The sequence below is a fragment of the Microchirus variegatus genome (assembly GCF_963457635.1).
Source record: "Microchirus variegatus genome assembly, chromosome: 21".
In the NCBI taxonomy this organism is placed as follows: domain Eukaryota; kingdom Metazoa; phylum Chordata; class Actinopteri; order Pleuronectiformes; family Soleidae; genus Microchirus; species Microchirus variegatus.
Window position 1 is genome coordinate 3853673 of NC_139822.1, and position 18290 is coordinate 3871962.

Here is an 18290-nt window from a genome sequence, read left to right on the forward strand (position 1 = left end):
TACGGGACGCGGTTTGTTCCGTATTTCCTTAAATATCCAATCCACATGTCTGTCACACACACATCAACACTAAAGATAAAGATGAAAATAAAACACAGGGAATAATAAGGCCAACAAATTTGTCGTGGCCGGATCTATACGCAGGATCCCAGCCGCCCCGGCTCATTTCTTGTTCATGTGTTCCCCCAGCTGCTTCCCAAAGTAGATGTTTTCTGTAATACAGAGTTCTGTAATGTTTTGAGATACTTGGCCTTACTTCATAAGTCATCATAATGGTCCTTCAAAAAGCCTCAGAATGCCCCATTTTTACCTCAAATTTTCAAATGCTCCAAACCAACCCGCCTTCACTCGGTCGCTCCGCTCTCCCTCGCCATGTACTCACCATAGTGAAATTTTACTAGAAAAACCCCCGACACCCTTACAACACACGTGCCTAGATGTCCTAGATTAGTCGGCTCTGTGGTGGTCATGGCCCCGAGGTCCCTTATTTTCATTTCTGAAAGGTGGCAACCCTAATTACACTGTTGCTCTCAAACATTGTTTTTTTAACATTGTTATGCATAGTAATAATTACTTCATTCATGTTAGCTTGTTACCTGATGCCAAAAATGAACGTAACGTTAACTGATATGGAGTGAGTGATTGGGAACATAGGACCCGGGGAACATAGGTACGACCCCGTGTGATGTAGGGTGCCAAGGGGTCTATACGCAACAAAGAGCAGTCTCTAAGTCCTGGTGGGTCTGTTCAGACTGCCCATTGCTATGGTACCAGGAGGGGAGGCTGACCGCAGTCCCCAACGCTCTGCAGAAACAGTGCCACAGCTGAGAGATGAATTGGGATATAGTATTCATGATTCACAAAAGGAATTCTCATCAGCAAATGCAAATTAGCTAATCTAACCACTTCTTAAGTGCAAGATTTAACTGGGACAATCATTTTTGTGTTCTGTCCAGGGTGTACCCCACCAAAGTCTAAAATATATAAATGCCGATTATACAATATAATTACCACGTTTATGAAATAATGATCACGTTTACAAAATAAAGTATCACGTTTATAAAATATAATGATCACGTTTATATAATATAATGATCATGTTTATATAATATAGTATCACTTTATAACATTATACTGATCCCCAAAATAATAAACAATAAGGGTAAGGGGTGAGGGGGGTCATCCATCAAATTTTGACATAAGGGGTCCTGTTATCTCTCTCACTAACAATGAAAGTTTGTCATGAAAAGAAAAAAGGAATGAAGAAGTTGCTAGAAAAATAGTTTTATCCTGTTTATTTATTTTAAATGTTATATACATTTATGGAGCTAAGTAAGCAATCTACCCTGCAAATAAACCCTTAGCTGTTCTGAATAGTTATTCAGACAAAGTGAGTTCAAAGACAGAAATTCTGCTACCAAGCCCAACGTTGCAAAATTACAAAATTTCTCTGAAAAACATACATAAACATTTTTTTCCAAAATCTCTTTGATTTCTGCATCAAAGGCCTCCTACAACAACATCTGAAAGGTCAAATAATTTTTTCTTTAGGTTTTTCTTAATTTGGGTCTTACAGGGTTAATGAAATACCTAAAGGACACATGTATAGGATATAGATTATAAGGAATAATAATACGTTTTTTAATTAAACTAGTTCTGACCATCTCATGTTCCACACTCCAGTCCAGTAGGTGGCGGTAAATGCGCCTTAAATAATGTTGCCAACCGCCATTAAAAGCCAACAGAAGAAGAATAATATCTTTCACTTCCGGTTTAGGTAACGAATGAAAACACAGAAGGGAGCAGGTTGACTTCAAGCTTTATTGGTCCAAAATGGGTAAGTAAAACAACTCACAATAGTTCCGCGATTAAAGATAACTATATTCCTGTTACGTTAATAATGCTGCCGTACACGTATATTGTTGTTTGGTACCGTTTGGTACTACGATACTAGCTACCCGTGAAGCTGCTAGCTAACCACATCCTCCTGCACTATCCTAAAACCTCTATATGAAACACCGTACCGTTCATCCATCTTTTACCGCTTTATCCTCCACATTAGATTCGCGGGGGACACTGGTGCCGATCTCAGTTGACATAGAGCGAAAGGCCTGGGTACACCGTGGACAGGTCGCCAGTCTCATAGAGACAAACAACCATCATCTGTCACACTCACACCTACGGTCAATTTAGTGTCCTCTTTTCCTCATCCCGAAATCTGCATGTTTTTTGGGACTGTGCCAGCTCCATGGAGAAAGGCCCTTGTTTCTGACTTGATCGAGTGCTGAAACGCCATCCCTAACTTAATTAAATAAACAAACATCGTCATCTGTATGTACCAGTATGACATCAGAAGACATGACTGACAGAACGCTTGCTAATACTCCCATGACCTATACTTATTGTGGACCTGAAAAGCTAATTTCCCTTATTGCTGAATAATAAATGAATACATCATTTTAAGTGATAAACTTCCACGAGCTACTTTGGAATCATATGTGATTACATGTGGCTCACGAAATGACTTGTAAGAAAGTGCTTGTTTTGCCACAATGTTTGTCTTTGGTGACTGTTGTATAAAGGGCTATATGTTGTTGCAGCTGTGGCCATAAGCTCTACGTGTCCAGGCCTGTACTGTGGCAGGATAACGGTCAATGGATCCGTGGAGGGAGAATGTGGGGTGAGTACATGGATGTATAGACCCCTTGGCAGCCTACGTCACGCCTTCTCTCTACTGTGCATGTCGGTTGCAGAAAGCGCTATTGTGAGCAACATAACAACATGTCTTATTGTGCCGTCGGTTGCACTAATCGGTTTAAAGGTCCCCTATTGTGCAAAATCAACTTTTAGTACTTATATTTGGGACTCAGTGGGCCATACCAGTCCCCAAAATGTGAAAAAACAAGACTCAGTCACGTTTTAGTGGTTCCACTTTGTGTAAGTATAGGCGATAAAACACGCGATTTTTAAACCTCCCTCGGAATGACGACATAGCAACACATTTCACCGTGAATGTTGGCACCCCGCCAGGCAGAGTACTTCACAGCTCCACCGTAGCTCCCCCTTGTCCCTGTGAAATACGAGAGTGCAGGCGAGGGAGGAAAAGTGGCTGCACAGCGGAGCACAGTGTTTTACACAAACTTCTAGCCTCAGAGGACTTGTGTGTCCAGTGGATATATTTTATTTATGAAAAAAATGTTCACAAGCTTCACAAGCCCTTTGTTGTTGATCGTGTATGTAAATTCCTATGCTAGAAAAACACCTTGAACGCACCAGTTACGTGCCTGCAGTTAGCGAGTGACATGTGTGGATCAATAATATGAAGAGCACGCATTTGAAAGCACTGCAGAAAGATGAGATGTTGTCCTACATTTCTTCTCAACCAAAGGCTGCTTTCTGTCGTGTTTCCACGTTCTCTCCTCAGTATTGATCCACACACGTCACTTGCAGCTGGTGCATTCAAGGTGTTTTTCTAGCATAGGAATTTGCATACACGCCGCGCCGCGCATTAATAGTTTTTCTATGATTCTAATGTTTTTATGATCGCGAGAAGCCAAAATCGTGGTCACTCTATGCATTAGGGTGAAACGCAGTAACAACGGGTAAACGGACATTACTATGGGGTATATGGAGCATGGGTTGTGACGACGGTGCATGACAATAGGTGATAAGTGGTGACAGTATGGCTGTGGATAGTAAGTTAGATCGACACTCCCCTGGAAGCGGTGGGTGTGTGTTTAACTGGGTCTCATTCACATGTAAATGACCAGGCACAAAACCGAGCATTCTGAAAAGGGCTGTTTTGGCAGGGTTATTGAACTGCTATTGTGCTTCATCCTTATGATATTTTGACTAAAGCATGACACAGACATGTTCATTAGGGCACCAGGACCTAGTTTAACTTGGGTTAATAGGGTATATTATGGGACCTTTAACAAACAAGACAAAAGCCTGGAGTTTTACCGGACACCGAGTTGCACCCCTTTCAAGGCAAACCGGAGACATCTTCGGTTGCAAGACATCAGGAGGAGCGACTGGAACGAGCAAATGATAAAAGAAGCAGGAATTTGCGGTGCTCACTCTATCAGTTAAAGTTACGTACATTTTTGGCATCAGGTAACAAGCTAACATGAAGTAATTATTACTATGCATAACAATGTTCAAAAACAATGTTTGAGAGCAACAGTGTAATTAAACTCAAGTTTAAGTCAAACTACCGAAGCTTAGAAGCTAATGTACTCCGGTTGTTTTGCTAGTTGTGTTGGACTTGCCAGCAGGTATGGGGCATGTATAGCAGGGATTAAAACTAACTTTTTTCACCACCGTCCCAAAAACATTTTGAACCGTCCCGAAAATCTTTTTTACATTTTTAGTTGTTACTTACTGATAATATAATAACAACACAATACATTATGTTGATAATAAATAATATATTTATTTCCAGACTAGATTTGTTGTAGGGATGCACCGATTAATCGGCCAGTGATCGGAATCGGACGATTTTACCGTGATCAGTCAGAATATTACGATTTTAATAAGCCGATCAAAATGCACCCGCATCGTGCAGCATCAGCAACACATGTGCACGCGACTACACGCACATGTAGTAGAGTGTAGGGCTGGGTGGTATACCGGTTCACACCTAATACTGTTTTTTTTTTGTTATGATATGAATTTTTAATATACGGCCATACCGGTGTATTTGAATACATCAGGGCAGCGGCGCAGCTGTCTGCTTTGCGAGTGGGCGCTCTGCATGTAAACGTTTCATTAATGTTTATATATTTGTTTCAATCACTGAATGAAGCCGGTCATATTTGAGTCAGGATCTTAAATCACTTGCACAAAACTTTTGATCAGCACTCAGCATTTGTTTGTTTGTCATTTAAACCTGTGTGCGCAGAGAGTGCGAGGCATTGTTGGCACGGGGCGGGAGAGAGAGAGAGACGGAGAGAGCGAGCTCTGAGCTCTTGGTCATTAGTTCATTTACTTATTTGTGTGTAGGTAATATGTTGTGAAATATGTTTAAACTTAAATAAACTACACATACAGGTATTTTTTTTTTTGTATTTTTAGTTGGATATTGGATATGAACTGATTGTATTTCTATCATAAAATGTTATATTAAAGAAAATATGCAAAAATATATATAGTTCAGTATGCTGTAAAGTGGTTTAAAAAATTGCAATCGGAATCGGCTAAAATCGCTATCGGCAGGTCAAACTTCTTGAAAAATCGGAATCGGCCCCGAATGGACATTACAGCCATGTTTTTGAGCCTAAAATGAAGTAGTACCCTGTAGAATAATTTCCACCCCCGCATTACTGCTGTTGCTGCTGCTGTAAAAAAAAATTCGATAAAAAATTCGACACGTGGACCTCGACAATCGACTCTAAAAATGTGTGAAATTCCCATCCCTAGTGTAAACTATTCTACAGTGTACTACTTCATTTTAGGCTCAAAAACATGTCTGTAATGTCCATTATTGACCATCAGAACAGCGATAATAAAAATGAGGGGCAAAAAAAAAGGAAAAAAGCGGACTCCACTGGAACGCGTATGTCGCCACTCGCCAGACGGCTCAGGTTTTTGAACCTGCGCTCGTTAGGTGTCCACCAGAGTGAAGTACAGTGATCCTGACTGGGTGAGATGCCGTCTTCATTTGTGTAGCGCTTGTGTTATGTCCCCCACCCCCGTCCTAAACTTAAGCGCAACCTTGTTCGCACTGCACGCACGCACGCTCTGACGCGCACAGCCACTCGAAAGAACGAGCTGGTGACGCATGCACCATCATGTGAGAGCGCAGGGAGCCTGGACAGCAGGATCACCTTTTCGTGCACAGCTTCTTTAACCTCCATGGTCGTGAACTTTACGTGTTTGTGACACTTCGACTTTTTTTACTTTCAATTTTTTTGTCGAGATGCGCACGTGTCGATTGTCGATCGATTTGTCGACAAAAAAGTCCCATCCCTAGTGAGAAGGCTCTCGTTGGCTGGCCAATCACAACACAGTCAGTCTTCTGGGGGTGTGGATTCGGTCTGAAACAGCGTGGCCCAGTGAGGAGAGATTTCGATTGGCCCGTTTGCAGCAACTATGCGGGTTTTTGATCATAAAAACAAGTTAATGTATGTAAGTAGACCTCCATAACTCGTATATGTGTGATAGGACCACTCTATGGGAGCTTTAATGAATCAGTTCTTAGGAACTTATCTCTTTGCTGCTTATTTTTAAACTTTTCACCAAACCGAGTGAGTGCTCTTCTCATAAATATTGCAAACAACCCCATTTCAATGGAGCACATTTTTAAGTAGGTGTGGGAGGTCTTGTTCCATGCAGCACATAACCTGACAAATTCCTGAACTCTGTTTTTTGTTGTTGTTTTTATAAATGCTGCATTGTCATACCTGACAACTTCGTGTGGTCTGCTGCATTCGGTCAGTCAGTCTGTATGTATGTGTGAGAAGTGGTGGCCAATGTATTGGACACACAGAATTCTATCTGTTCTTGTACACATAAGATATGACAAAATATTACAATATTAGTGCGTGCTGCTGTTGTTGTTAAAGTGAGTCGGCATATGTTTTGATGTTCTTCCTACATCACCTCATAAACACGTTTGGTCATTTCTGTTGATCTTGAAGTAAAATTAGGTTTATGCAATCCTGTCTATTAGGTTGATATTCTCCTCTTTAATGCTTGTTCCATGTCCATCCATCTGTCACAACTGATTCAAACTGTGACTTGCATCAGGTCAACAACACAGATAGATATGCTTTCAGGTTAGGTTGTTATAAAGCAGATGTTTGGCTTATAGCAGGAAGTGGGTGGTTGTGTTGTATTTGGCCATCATTGGTGTAATGGACATTTCTGTTTGAAATGATCAAGTAGTCTGACTCTTCTGTGTAATGTCTCTGGTCCTATCAGGTGTGCCCGCGTGGAGAGAGGGTCAACCCCCAGAAGATATGCCAACGCTGCATCGAATCACCTGAACACTACGACTGGCTCTATCTAGGATTCATGGCCATGTTGCCTCTCGTTCTACATTGGTTCTTCATTGAGTGGTACTCTGGGAAAAAGAGGTGGGGGTCACACAAGGTCCATGTTTAAAGTAGGTTCTAATGTCATAGTTTCCCAAATTCTTAATTTCACACGCACAAGGATACACAGAAATGGTAATTGTATTTGTGCAAATTTGTGTGTGAACAAAAAATATAATAATAATAATAATATTTACTCCAATCACACGGCAGAATGTGCGCCACCAGACAATCAGTCTACCTTTTCCTGTGCCATTCATGTCTGAGTTTGCATGGAAGGTTAAGAAAGAAAATGGCTGCATGAACAAAACATCTGGTGCTCCTCCACTGTGTTCTCTTCAGTGAACAGTAAAAGAGCCACACTCGATCCCCATCAAGTTGACAGACTGTTTCTATCAATTATCAGAAATTAAGCTTTTTGCATTGACCCATGACTGCTGGGTGTAACATTAATACATTTTAAATTAAGAACGGAAAGTGGGAGCACTCGAAGCAGATCGTTCATCCCACTCTGTCATGACTGCTGTTAGTCATTAATACTCTTAACACACTATTTCGGTTGAGAAAGTTGGATTCAGGGACTGAATCAAAATGATGGACTCATGCTGAATTTTGTTATTATATATTATTTTATTATATAATAATATAATTATATCATTATTTTATTTCTCTATTACCAATAATAATTTGATATTATGTGGCGGGCCGCAATAAATCAATTTGGACCATGAATTTGAGAGGTCAGATCACTTTTTGGAATGAGACACTTGTGCTAATGAGGTTGAGTTGTGTACTGTTTTCTTGTTGTGTGTTCAGTTCCAGTGCTCTCCTGCAGCACATCACAGCCATGTTGGAGTGCAGTGTGTCAACAGTGGTCACTGTGCTGGTCACGGAGCCGGTGGGGAAGCTCACTGTCCGTTCCTGTGGAGTCCAGATGCTCTCAGACTGGTACACTATGCTGTACAACCCTAGTCCAGACTACATCAACACAATACACTGCACCCAGGAGGCCGTCTACCCATTGTAAGTTACCCGAATGAATGAACGTTTCTTTTGTACATCCCAAATCAACGTGGAATGGAGCTCACATGCAGAGGTTCCAAACTCCTACCTCTCCACATATCCATTTAATCAATTTAAATAGGCCCTGAGATTCACCTCTTTGATCAAATGACGCAATGAACAAAGGAAAGAAAAGGAATTTCACACAGCAAGAGCAAGAGATTCTAGTGAATGAAGTGGAGACGCATAGGGAGATTTTGTTTGGTACATTGTCAACAGCGATAAATATGACAAAAAAAGACGTGAGTGGGAGCGTGTGTGCGAGTCTGTAAATGCCGTGGGATCCGAGCAGTGCGCGCGTGCACACACACGCACAGATTAAAGAAAAATGGTCAGATCTCAAGATGAAGGTGAAGCGAAGGGTTTCTGCCCACAGCCGAAGTGACCGCAACAGATCATACAATTAGCTGCTCACACATTGCTCGTGCGTAAAGATGGCAAGATATTAAACACTTTGACTCATGTTTATTTACGGCCGCTTTTACTGACATGAATACTGAACACAGGGAGACGATCAGGGGCTTGTTGGAAAGCTCTGTACCTCTAATTTCACCAGCAGAAAATAAGGAAAACCAAAAACATGATATTTGAATGGGCACATACCCAAATGGGCATGGCGCGAGTTTACATACGGGACAATTAAAAGAATAAACTATTTACCCACCCAGAAGCCACCCATCGCACACTGTGCCAGCCTCCAGCCTGTTCCAACCATGCTGTTAGTCATAATGAATAAGTCATGCATTGAATGAGTCATGCGTTGAACCAGGCCACCTTGCCACATAGTTAGCTGCATTTGCGCATCACATGTTTTGAACATTGATGGAATGAAAATGTTTCCTTTCCTTTCCCTAACGTAAACAAATGCATGCATCCCTAACTGATCACGCTCCTGCACCAAAAAATCCTAGCTCAACTCCTGGTCACATTTGCTGATGTCTGTAATGCACCTCTGAAACCAGCTCTATATTACTGCCCTCTTGATTTGTTTGTTCCTCAGATACACCATTGTGTTAATCTACTATGCATTCTGCTTGGTGCTGATGATGCTCCTGCGCCCCCTGTTGGTGAAGAAGATAGCCTGTGGTCTGGGCAAATCAGACCGCTTCAAGAGCATCTACGCTGCTCTATACTTCTTCCCCATCCTCACTGTGCTGCAGGCTGTGGGGGGAGGACTGCTCTGTGAGTTCACACCCAATCCAAATACCAATACCTAAGCATTGTGGTCTTACAGTATAGCATAGCTGTGATTCTGCTATCTATTTAGCATCTAATAACATTTATGCACATTTTGATATTGATATTTCGCATTATTTTAATGTAAAATTTCAAGTGCATGCATTTGGCAGAAAGTATTTGTAGAGCACATGGTAGTGGGATGGATTATCTCGGCAAAGGAGAAGTGCTCACTAACAGATTTAGACAGGTTTGTGAAAAGTATTTGAAAGAAATGTTTAATTTGTGTATATAGAAAATGTTTTAGATCTTTGAATTCAGCTCATGAAAAATGGGAGCAAAAAAAAGTGTTGCATTTACGTTTTTATTCAGTGTATTTATTGATCAGTATATTAAACTTCACAGTTTTGTATATTATCCACCATCCACCCTAAAGGGTGCGAACAGGTAGCCGTAAATCATTCCCATCGTACCTGTCTGTGGGACTCGACAGACCTCACTCACTAAGTGGCAGTGAGCAGTGCGGTCCAACAATTTTGGCTTGCTTATGCCACATGCTATCATTGCAGCTTCATACATTTATTTTTTAATCATATAAATGAGGAAGGAAAGGAACGTACAGTATATATCAATAGTGTTTTATATCCTTTTTTTTCGCGCAACCTAGGCAAAAAATAAAATGACTATATAAACACACCTGAGAAAAAAGTATTGAAAATTAGATTGAATTTGAAAAATCTGGAAATATGTCACAGTTAAAAGTTCGATTTGATCGTTTTTATGAAAAAAAACGAAAGAAAAAACTGTCTATTTTGTGACGTCTGCACAATTATTGCTACTTTATATCACTTTGATATCACAATTTGATGTAAAATGAATCATAACTTAATAACACATAAGACGACAAAAAAAGCATATTTTGTAATGCCTCAATATGTGACCTATAAACACACACATTATTCCCATGGCAATTTACCAAGGGTCCGCCTGCGGCACAGATCTGAGCATAGTCTGCATATAGCAAGAAATGGCTATATGTAGAGCTGAAACAATTACTTGATTAATCGATTATTAATCAATTACTAAATTAATTGTCAACTATTTTGATATTTTGACTTTTTTCATGATTAAAACAAGATTTCTGATTGTTTCACCTTCTTAAATGTTTTAAAGTTTCAAGAAATCATAAACAGAATCATTTTGTTTTGTGAACAAACAAGACATTCAAGAACATCATCATTTCCAGGTTTGACACTGATCAACATCTTTTTTATGTTTTCTGACATTTTATGGATCAAACGATTACTCGATTTATTGTGAAAATAATGACAAACAAACTAATCAAATTAATTGATTATGACAACAAGGGTTAGTTGCAGCTCTAGCTATATGCAGACATGCAGCTTACATTTTTCACACCACTTAGTGAATGGAAGCAAAAATAATGTCTTAAATAGAATTATCAGAAATAAAATGTACCCAGTGCACATGTAGTGTGTTTAAATTGACATCTGATTGTGAACATCTGATACCTGTGCAGCACTGAGTGACTGTGTTTTCTCTTTTCAGACTATGCATTTCCCTACATAATGCTGGTGCTGTCTTTGGTCACTCTGGCTGTTTACATGTCTGCCTCTGAGATTCAGGTAACACCTCTCATTCTAAATAATGTTTTGTTTATCGTTATACTTTGACAGTCCTTCCAGTTAAAGTTCAGATATTGACACATAGTCAGAGCTAACTGCACTGTGCTCATCCCCGCTCAGAGAAACCTGAGATATTGATGCTCACGGTCCCTGAAAACATGGTTGCAGGCAGGGAAAAAAGGAAAATCACCTTTTAGAAACAAATGGCTCACAAACGAATAAAATTAATTCCTAAGTCTACAATATTTAAGGAACATTGTTACTATTTTATCTCACCGTTGCAAATGTTTTCAGTTAGGAACGGCTGTCTAATGGTGAAATAAAGTGGCTAACTAATAACTTAAGCTGGTGTAGCTTTTATAATATGAGTCTTTCATGGGCAAAATCTGTTTTTCTCTGTGATTTCCCTGATGACATCCATTTTGAGAAAGCATCCTCGTCTCAACCTCGTCTCAGGCTGGTTCTCATGCTGCTCTCTGTTTACATTGGTAGTCAGAACAGAGTGACATCATCTCCAAGTTCAGGCTAGGCATGGTTGGCTAATGTTAGCAATACCAGTTGATAACGCTCTACGTGTTAGTTTGTACACACAATTAAACGGGTTGTGATTCGGCTCACGATCACAGGCTTTCGGCAGTGCTGTCGCTAAATACCAGACCCCCGATGGAAAAGTCAAAAAAAAAAAAAAGTGTTGAGCCTTGCCCTGTTAGAACTGTATAGTGAAAAAGTGACATAAGTGTGGTAACATATACTGTACACCCACTTCAAAAAAATCTTCTCAAAATAAATGGTCAGATTTTTAAGTTTGCATTGTTGTGTAATTACACATTGTGTCAGTCTATTTTAAGTTATTTTAAAGAATTATTAAAGAAATCAACATTTACTACCTTTTCATTGCATTTTATCATCATTATTATTATTGTTATTATTATAATAACAAAATAAAATTAAAATAATAATAATACTAACGAAACAGCATCTCGGTTTAAATCCTAACCTCAATATCGTGTTCTCATTCATCCCCACAGTCTTTTAAAACCCTGGTGGCCAAGAAGAAGCGTCTGGTGGTGTTGTTCAGCCACTGGCTGCTCCACGCCTACGGGATCATCTCCATCTCCCGACTGGACAAGCTGGAGCAGGACTTGCCGCTGTTAGCCCTTGTGCCTGGCCCCGCCCTCTTCTATATTGCCACAGCAAAGTTCACTGAGCCAAGTCGCATCCTGTCTGAGGGCAGCAATGGACACTGAATTGCTTTCAACAGAAAGTCAGGAGAAATCAAAACTCATTCATCCATCAGCTCACACCACTGAGCAAGTCAGTAATTACTGACCCATTGTGTTTTGAGTGGGCTTTTTACCCGTTGACATCATTGAAAGTTCTCTAAACTACTTGACACGCATGTTGCAGTTGAAGGGAGAATCCATGAAAAATTGCCTGGACCTTGACTAAAGTGAGAACTGCACATGGAAGTCTGATTTATTCTCTGGCATGGAATTATTAAATTAAATTGTGTCAAGTGATAGAAATAACATATCTTGGATAGATAAAGGTGACAAAAGGTCTACGGTTTAAAAATGTATTTGATGCTTTATGTTGTGGTTTAAAAAACTCTGACTTCTGACTGGAAAGTTCTGTTTTAGGTCCCCATGAGCAAAAAAACACAGATTTTCTCTACAGACCTTTATGTGGGAAAGCCAAAGGTTTACAATGTTTCCATAACTTGTGTGTACTTAGTATTTAACAAAACTTGTCCAGAAGATCAGTTCGAATGGCAGCCATGACATGCCTGTGCTTTAGAATTGTCGGACTCTCAACAAAACAACTATAGCCATTTATTAGCTTGAATAAGAACTTATAGTGGACTTAAAGCAGAATGTTGCAGTTGCTTTAGGATGAAAAGTACTTTTTAACACACATTTATAAACATAAACAAGTCCTGAAATAACCCCTTTTAAAGTTTCGGTAGGTAGTGCTGCAGGAAAAGTAGTTGATTGTTCAGATTCATCCACAGTTTAATATACATTGTGGAATGGCGGCTGACCAATAACCACATATTTGTTTTACCTTAAAACTCATTGAGGTTAAACATGCTGTTTGCCAAAGACAGGCTGCAGCACATACAGCATACGCAATACAACATAAAAATAATAAAATATACATACAAATCTCCTTAAGACGTAGAAAGTCCAGTGTAAAATCAAGTGTCCAATGAGACCAGATCCTTTCATACCATTTTTTAGCTTGTTCCAGGAAGAGGGAGCTGCATAGTTAAATGTCCAGGACAGGCCCTTGGGACTGGCAATACATTTACTCCTGCCTAGGATCACTTGATTTATGTGAAATTTCATTATGTTATTATTGAACAAAAATGCCTCATAAAAAACGAACTTGTATATTGTATCTGTGTCTTGTTTTGTTTAGTTTGGTGTAATCCCTCAAATGGCCTCCAGTGGTTTTCTTGAACAATGACGTGTAATATATGTGTAAATATACGACTGCTATATATAAATATTGGTGTGTCGATGTTCAGTTGGATTTGGTTCATGCAGATTGAGTGTTGATTGTGATTGTCTGTTGTGTTGACTCTATCACAAATAAAAATAACAACATACATCCAGACTGATCGTGAATGACTGTAAATCATATTTGTAGAGTGACTGAAAAGATTGAGCAGTAGGTTTAACAAGACCTTATTAACATCTCATGGTAACTTGTACAGTCTACATTCAGCAAGGATAACTGATATATCCCACATTAATGCCTTATCTTGTTTTTGCAACAGGCTCTCTGTGACTGAGTCACATTTATGAGTAAACAGATTCAGAGTAAAAGAGACTGTAGATCATGGAGAGATGGATAGTAAATGGTCTGTATCGTTACCTCCACGAAGGAGGTTCTGTTTTCATCAGTGTGACAGATAAGTGACTTTGTCCTGTGATCAACTTTGAAAATCCTGCTTCTGCAACCTTTTAATACAAGCAGTATGTATGCTACTTATACTTTTCTGTTTTAAAAAGCCCCCGCAATTATTGTTGATAATAGTGGTAATAATATGATTGATAAAATATGATTAGTATTTTTTTTTAATACATATATTTTTAATATAAATTAAGTTTAGATAGGGGCACCACCCTGAAAACAGGGAAAAGATAATCAATCTATGCCTTTAAAATTAGTCTAAATAATTACTGTAGTTGACTATAATATCAAAGTCATTCAGGCGTCAAAGAGTCTGGAACACGAGCTGTCGTGCTGAGATTCACCAACAGAAAATACAAGACAGCACTGGTGAAGCAGGGCTGGAAGCTCAAAGGCTTGGACGTCTACGTCAACGAGAATCGCACCAAAAAGAATGCTTAATCGCCAGAAAAGCTCGACAACTGAGGAAAGGGGTCAAGATTCAACACACCTGGATGGCAAACTGCAGAATCTACATCAAAACAAATGGAGCTTCAGCAGAAGAAGTCAAAATAATACAAATCAGGAGTGAGGACGAACTGGAGAAATTCAACACTTAAAGGGGAAGTAAGTAGTTTATAGTGACATCTAGAGGAGAGGCTGAAATTTACAACAAAGACCTGCTGCTCTGCTCACCCCCTCCCTTCCCTGAGCGCTACGGTATCCGCAGCTGGTCAAACGTCGTCCTCGTTGTCTTTCTCCGTGTCAGCAGATGAGGTTCGTGAGGCGAGGGAGAGGGCGAGCTACCACGGCCGTAGCAGACGAAGCGGAGAGAGTGGAGGCAGGACTTCCGCTACAAGTAAAGAGACACTTGATTTGTTCTCTCGCGTTTGTCCTTACAGGCTCCGGCAGAAACATGGCGTCTCGCTGCTAACAGTGGCTATGCAACCGCGGCCCGCGACCATGTTATTTTAAATGACTTTTTGAAACACTACGAAAATGAAACAAAGAATATTATACAGCGACTAGACAATGCAGGAGCACATAATATGTATAAAAAAGTGGATTTTGGGTAATATAAACCCATAAATACTACATATTGTCCCTTTAAGGTATGGCTTACAAACTCTCCATAACTACAGCACAGCAAAGGTCAAGGGTTTTTACACAGACTAAACAGATGATGGAAATATCAGAGAGGATTGCTGAGCATGAAAATGAGGAGCTGATGAGATGGATGGGAAACTGTCAATAATTCACTTTAATAGCAGGAGTCTATACACCAACTTGGACCACATTAAGGAATACCTACATCACTTCAAAAATCCTTTCAACATCATTGCAGTGTAGGAAACATGGATTAATGAAGACAAAGGTGGAGGAGGAGTGGCCCTGTTCATTGACATAACATCAAGTATGAGATTGTACATGTGTCTCAAGCTGTTGAACACTTAATGGAATGTGTGACAATTGAAATCTGTGTGACAAAAGGTAGAAACATAGTGGTAAGCTGTGTTTACAGAGCACCAGATTCAAAAATAGAAGATTTCAATGAATGCGTTGGAAGAATATTCTCAGAACTTAGTCAAAAGAGGATTTTTGTCTGTGGAAATGTAAATATTGACTTACTCGACCCAAAACAAAATACGATGATTGCTGACTTCATTAATATGTTGTATACGATGGGATTACAGCCTCTCAGCACACGACCAAGCAGGATCACAACACACAGTGCTACCCTAATCAATAATATTTTCACTAATATTATAGGGAATGACATAACAAGAGGACTTCTGATAAATGACATAAGTGACCACCTACCAATCTTTGCCATCTATGACTGGAAACACACTGAGACAGACACCGGACAAAAACACACAGGGTCAGGACTGAAGACGGAATGATTACACTGAACAATGAACTACTGAGCAAAACTGGAACAATGTCTACAATGAAATAGATGTAAATGGTGCATTTGATTCCTTTTTGCAAATAATTAAAACGCTGTATAACAGATACTGTCCTGTGGAAAAAAAGACACACAAATCAGAAGGAGGGGAAACCGTGGCTAAAAAAACCATTGCTAAATGCCTGTAGACTTTGCACGAGCCGCACTTTCTCTGCCCCGTCCTCGATTTCTCAAACCTCACCACTTACCCGATGTCCCCCCATGACATATAGCCCATAAATCCACATGTAGCACATAATGCATTTTAATTTGGATAATGGCACAAATTTGCTTCCATAACTTAAAGGATAATAACACAAAGGTAGATAAAGTGGAAATCATAGCAGAAAGTTTCAACAACTTCTTTGTCAATTTGGGGCCAGATCTAGCCAAGGACATTCCTGACTCATCCCTACAGTGAGACCACTTTGATAAGGGCAGAGGCAGAAACCCCAGCACAAATTACATTTACAACATTTACAACATTGCTCTCACATCCCAGCAGAAAGTGTGTTTTTTTATTTACAAATGAGAGATTTTTATAGAACATCGGAGATGCAGAGCACTTGAACATGATATGAATGAGAAGTCATTTATGTGTGAAAACATCATTATGTTGGGGATAACAACTGTACAGTCAAACAGCCACTTCATATTTACTTTACAATGTAAAACATGATCAAAATGAGGTAATCCCATGAGATTATACCGAGGTCTTAAATGTTTGAACAATGTTTTTATGTTTCATCTTAAACTGCTGCCAACTGCGCTTCTCCCCCACGAGATTACACATTAAATAAATTAATAGTCTACCACTCAAGCAGTTTCCCCCTGTAATATTATTGTGTCTCCCTCTCTTTTGCTGCTGCAGTGGTGTTACACTTCCTTCTAAAAACATGCTCAAACTCACTGTATGAGCACATTAATATTTTCAACTCCAGTGGGTGAAGAACGTCGCCCTCCGCTTCCCCGTTGCCATGGTGACTCGTCGAAACGGGGCTCAATTGATGCTGTCTTTTTATACTTGTGGTGCACGCGCTTAACTTCAGGTGAAACTACTCTGAGTTGAACAAACTAACTCAAATCAGCTGTTGTGGAACCGAAAACAGAGTTTCCTATTTCAGAGTAGATCAACTCAGAGTTCAGGGTTAGACTCAGAGTTTGTTGAACCTGCTTTGTGAAACAGGCCTCTGGTGACCTGTCTACTGGTAAATAGGTTTACCGGTGGAGGGGCCATAAAACAGAGATGGTCAATGAGACTTGGCCTCCAGTCATAAAACAAGGAATGTTACAAAATGAGGTGGATGCAGGATTTGTTTAAAATCAAATCAGGCTTTTTGTCGGCATACAAGCCTCAGACAAAGAACAATGGATTACAGCCACATGGGTTAGCCAACAACCCACTGATGATGTCACAAAAAAATTACAAAATCTTTAAGGGATCCCTACTTCTGGATAATGGGCAAAACTGAAAAAACAAACAAAAAAATGCCCCTGCAGTTTAACAAAGTAATGTACACAGACTAAAAGACTTAAAACTAATAATAATAAAAACAATATTAAAATAAGTGAAAAATGATTAAAAGAAAAGCTAAAAATATTAAAGAAACAAAAACAAAACAGGACACAATGAATCACAACAATCTCTCATTCTGAATTTAAAGACTAGTTCTCCATTTATTTGAATTCGACTCAGAAACGATGTCCCAATCCAAACACTGGATCCTCCAAAGGAGATGAAAGTCTGCTGCTCTGAAAAGAAACCATCTTGCTTGCTTCCTTATGGTGTGTTCCAAACTTGGAGCAAATTCACCAACCTTGACATGAGATTTCAACACACATTAATAGCAACTCATTTTTTTCACAGTCAATCATTCAGCACACACTGTTTATTCATAGCTGCAGACATGTTGTTCCATAAAACCATGTAGAGTGCTATTGACTGATATTGCTCGCCTGAGTTTTCAACTGGAATGTGGTGAACTTGGGGGCGTCATTCCTAGTTCCAACTTCCGATGGAACGTAGCATTACCTGTTAAATCACCATTTCTCTTGCTGGCATGTAAACAAATCTGGGATAAGATTGGCTAAGCAGAATTTGCCCAATGTAGTCTTCGCAGCCGGGCAAACTTAGGCCACAATCCCTTTAAAGGGATTAAAACTAGTTCTTGCTGTGACGCAACAATGCTAGCCACTGCATCGCCGTGTGAGTCATAATGGCGAATCCCCAACCAGGTGAAAGTGTGAACTGTTGGGTTTCTCTTCTCTTAATAAAGTATGGTCTGCCTTACGGCCATACAGTGCCTTGAGATTGTGTATGTAATTTGGCACGATACAAATAAAACTGAATTGAATTGAAACACAAATACATAATAATGCTAAAATAATGTTCTTTGGCGTTCCCATATGAAAACTGCTAATGAAATTCCTAAATCTATTTTATTTACTTTAATTCTTGTATCAACACAGGTTGATTTTAAAATGTGATTCATAGGGAAAAAAGGAGTATAGTATAGGAGCACA

At 39.6% G+C, this 18290-nt stretch overlaps 1 protein-coding gene across 1 annotated transcript; it reads left to right on the top strand.

The window, feature by feature from the left end:
• The first annotated feature begins 1777 nt into the window (after positions 1-1777).
• On the top strand, positions 1778-13515 carry jkamp (jnk1/mapk8 associated membrane protein). The gene is made up of 7 exons (XM_083907886.1): positions 1778-1837; positions 2601-2680; positions 6925-7079; positions 7854-8060; positions 9100-9281; positions 10845-10921; positions 11950-13515. The coding sequence occupies exons 1-7, from the start codon at positions 1834-1836 to the stop codon at positions 12166-12168; spliced, it is 924 nt and encodes a 307-aa protein (XP_083764012.1). The 5' UTR covers positions 1778-1833; the 3' UTR covers positions 12169-13515.
• Positions 13516-18290: the final 4775 nt, after the last annotated feature.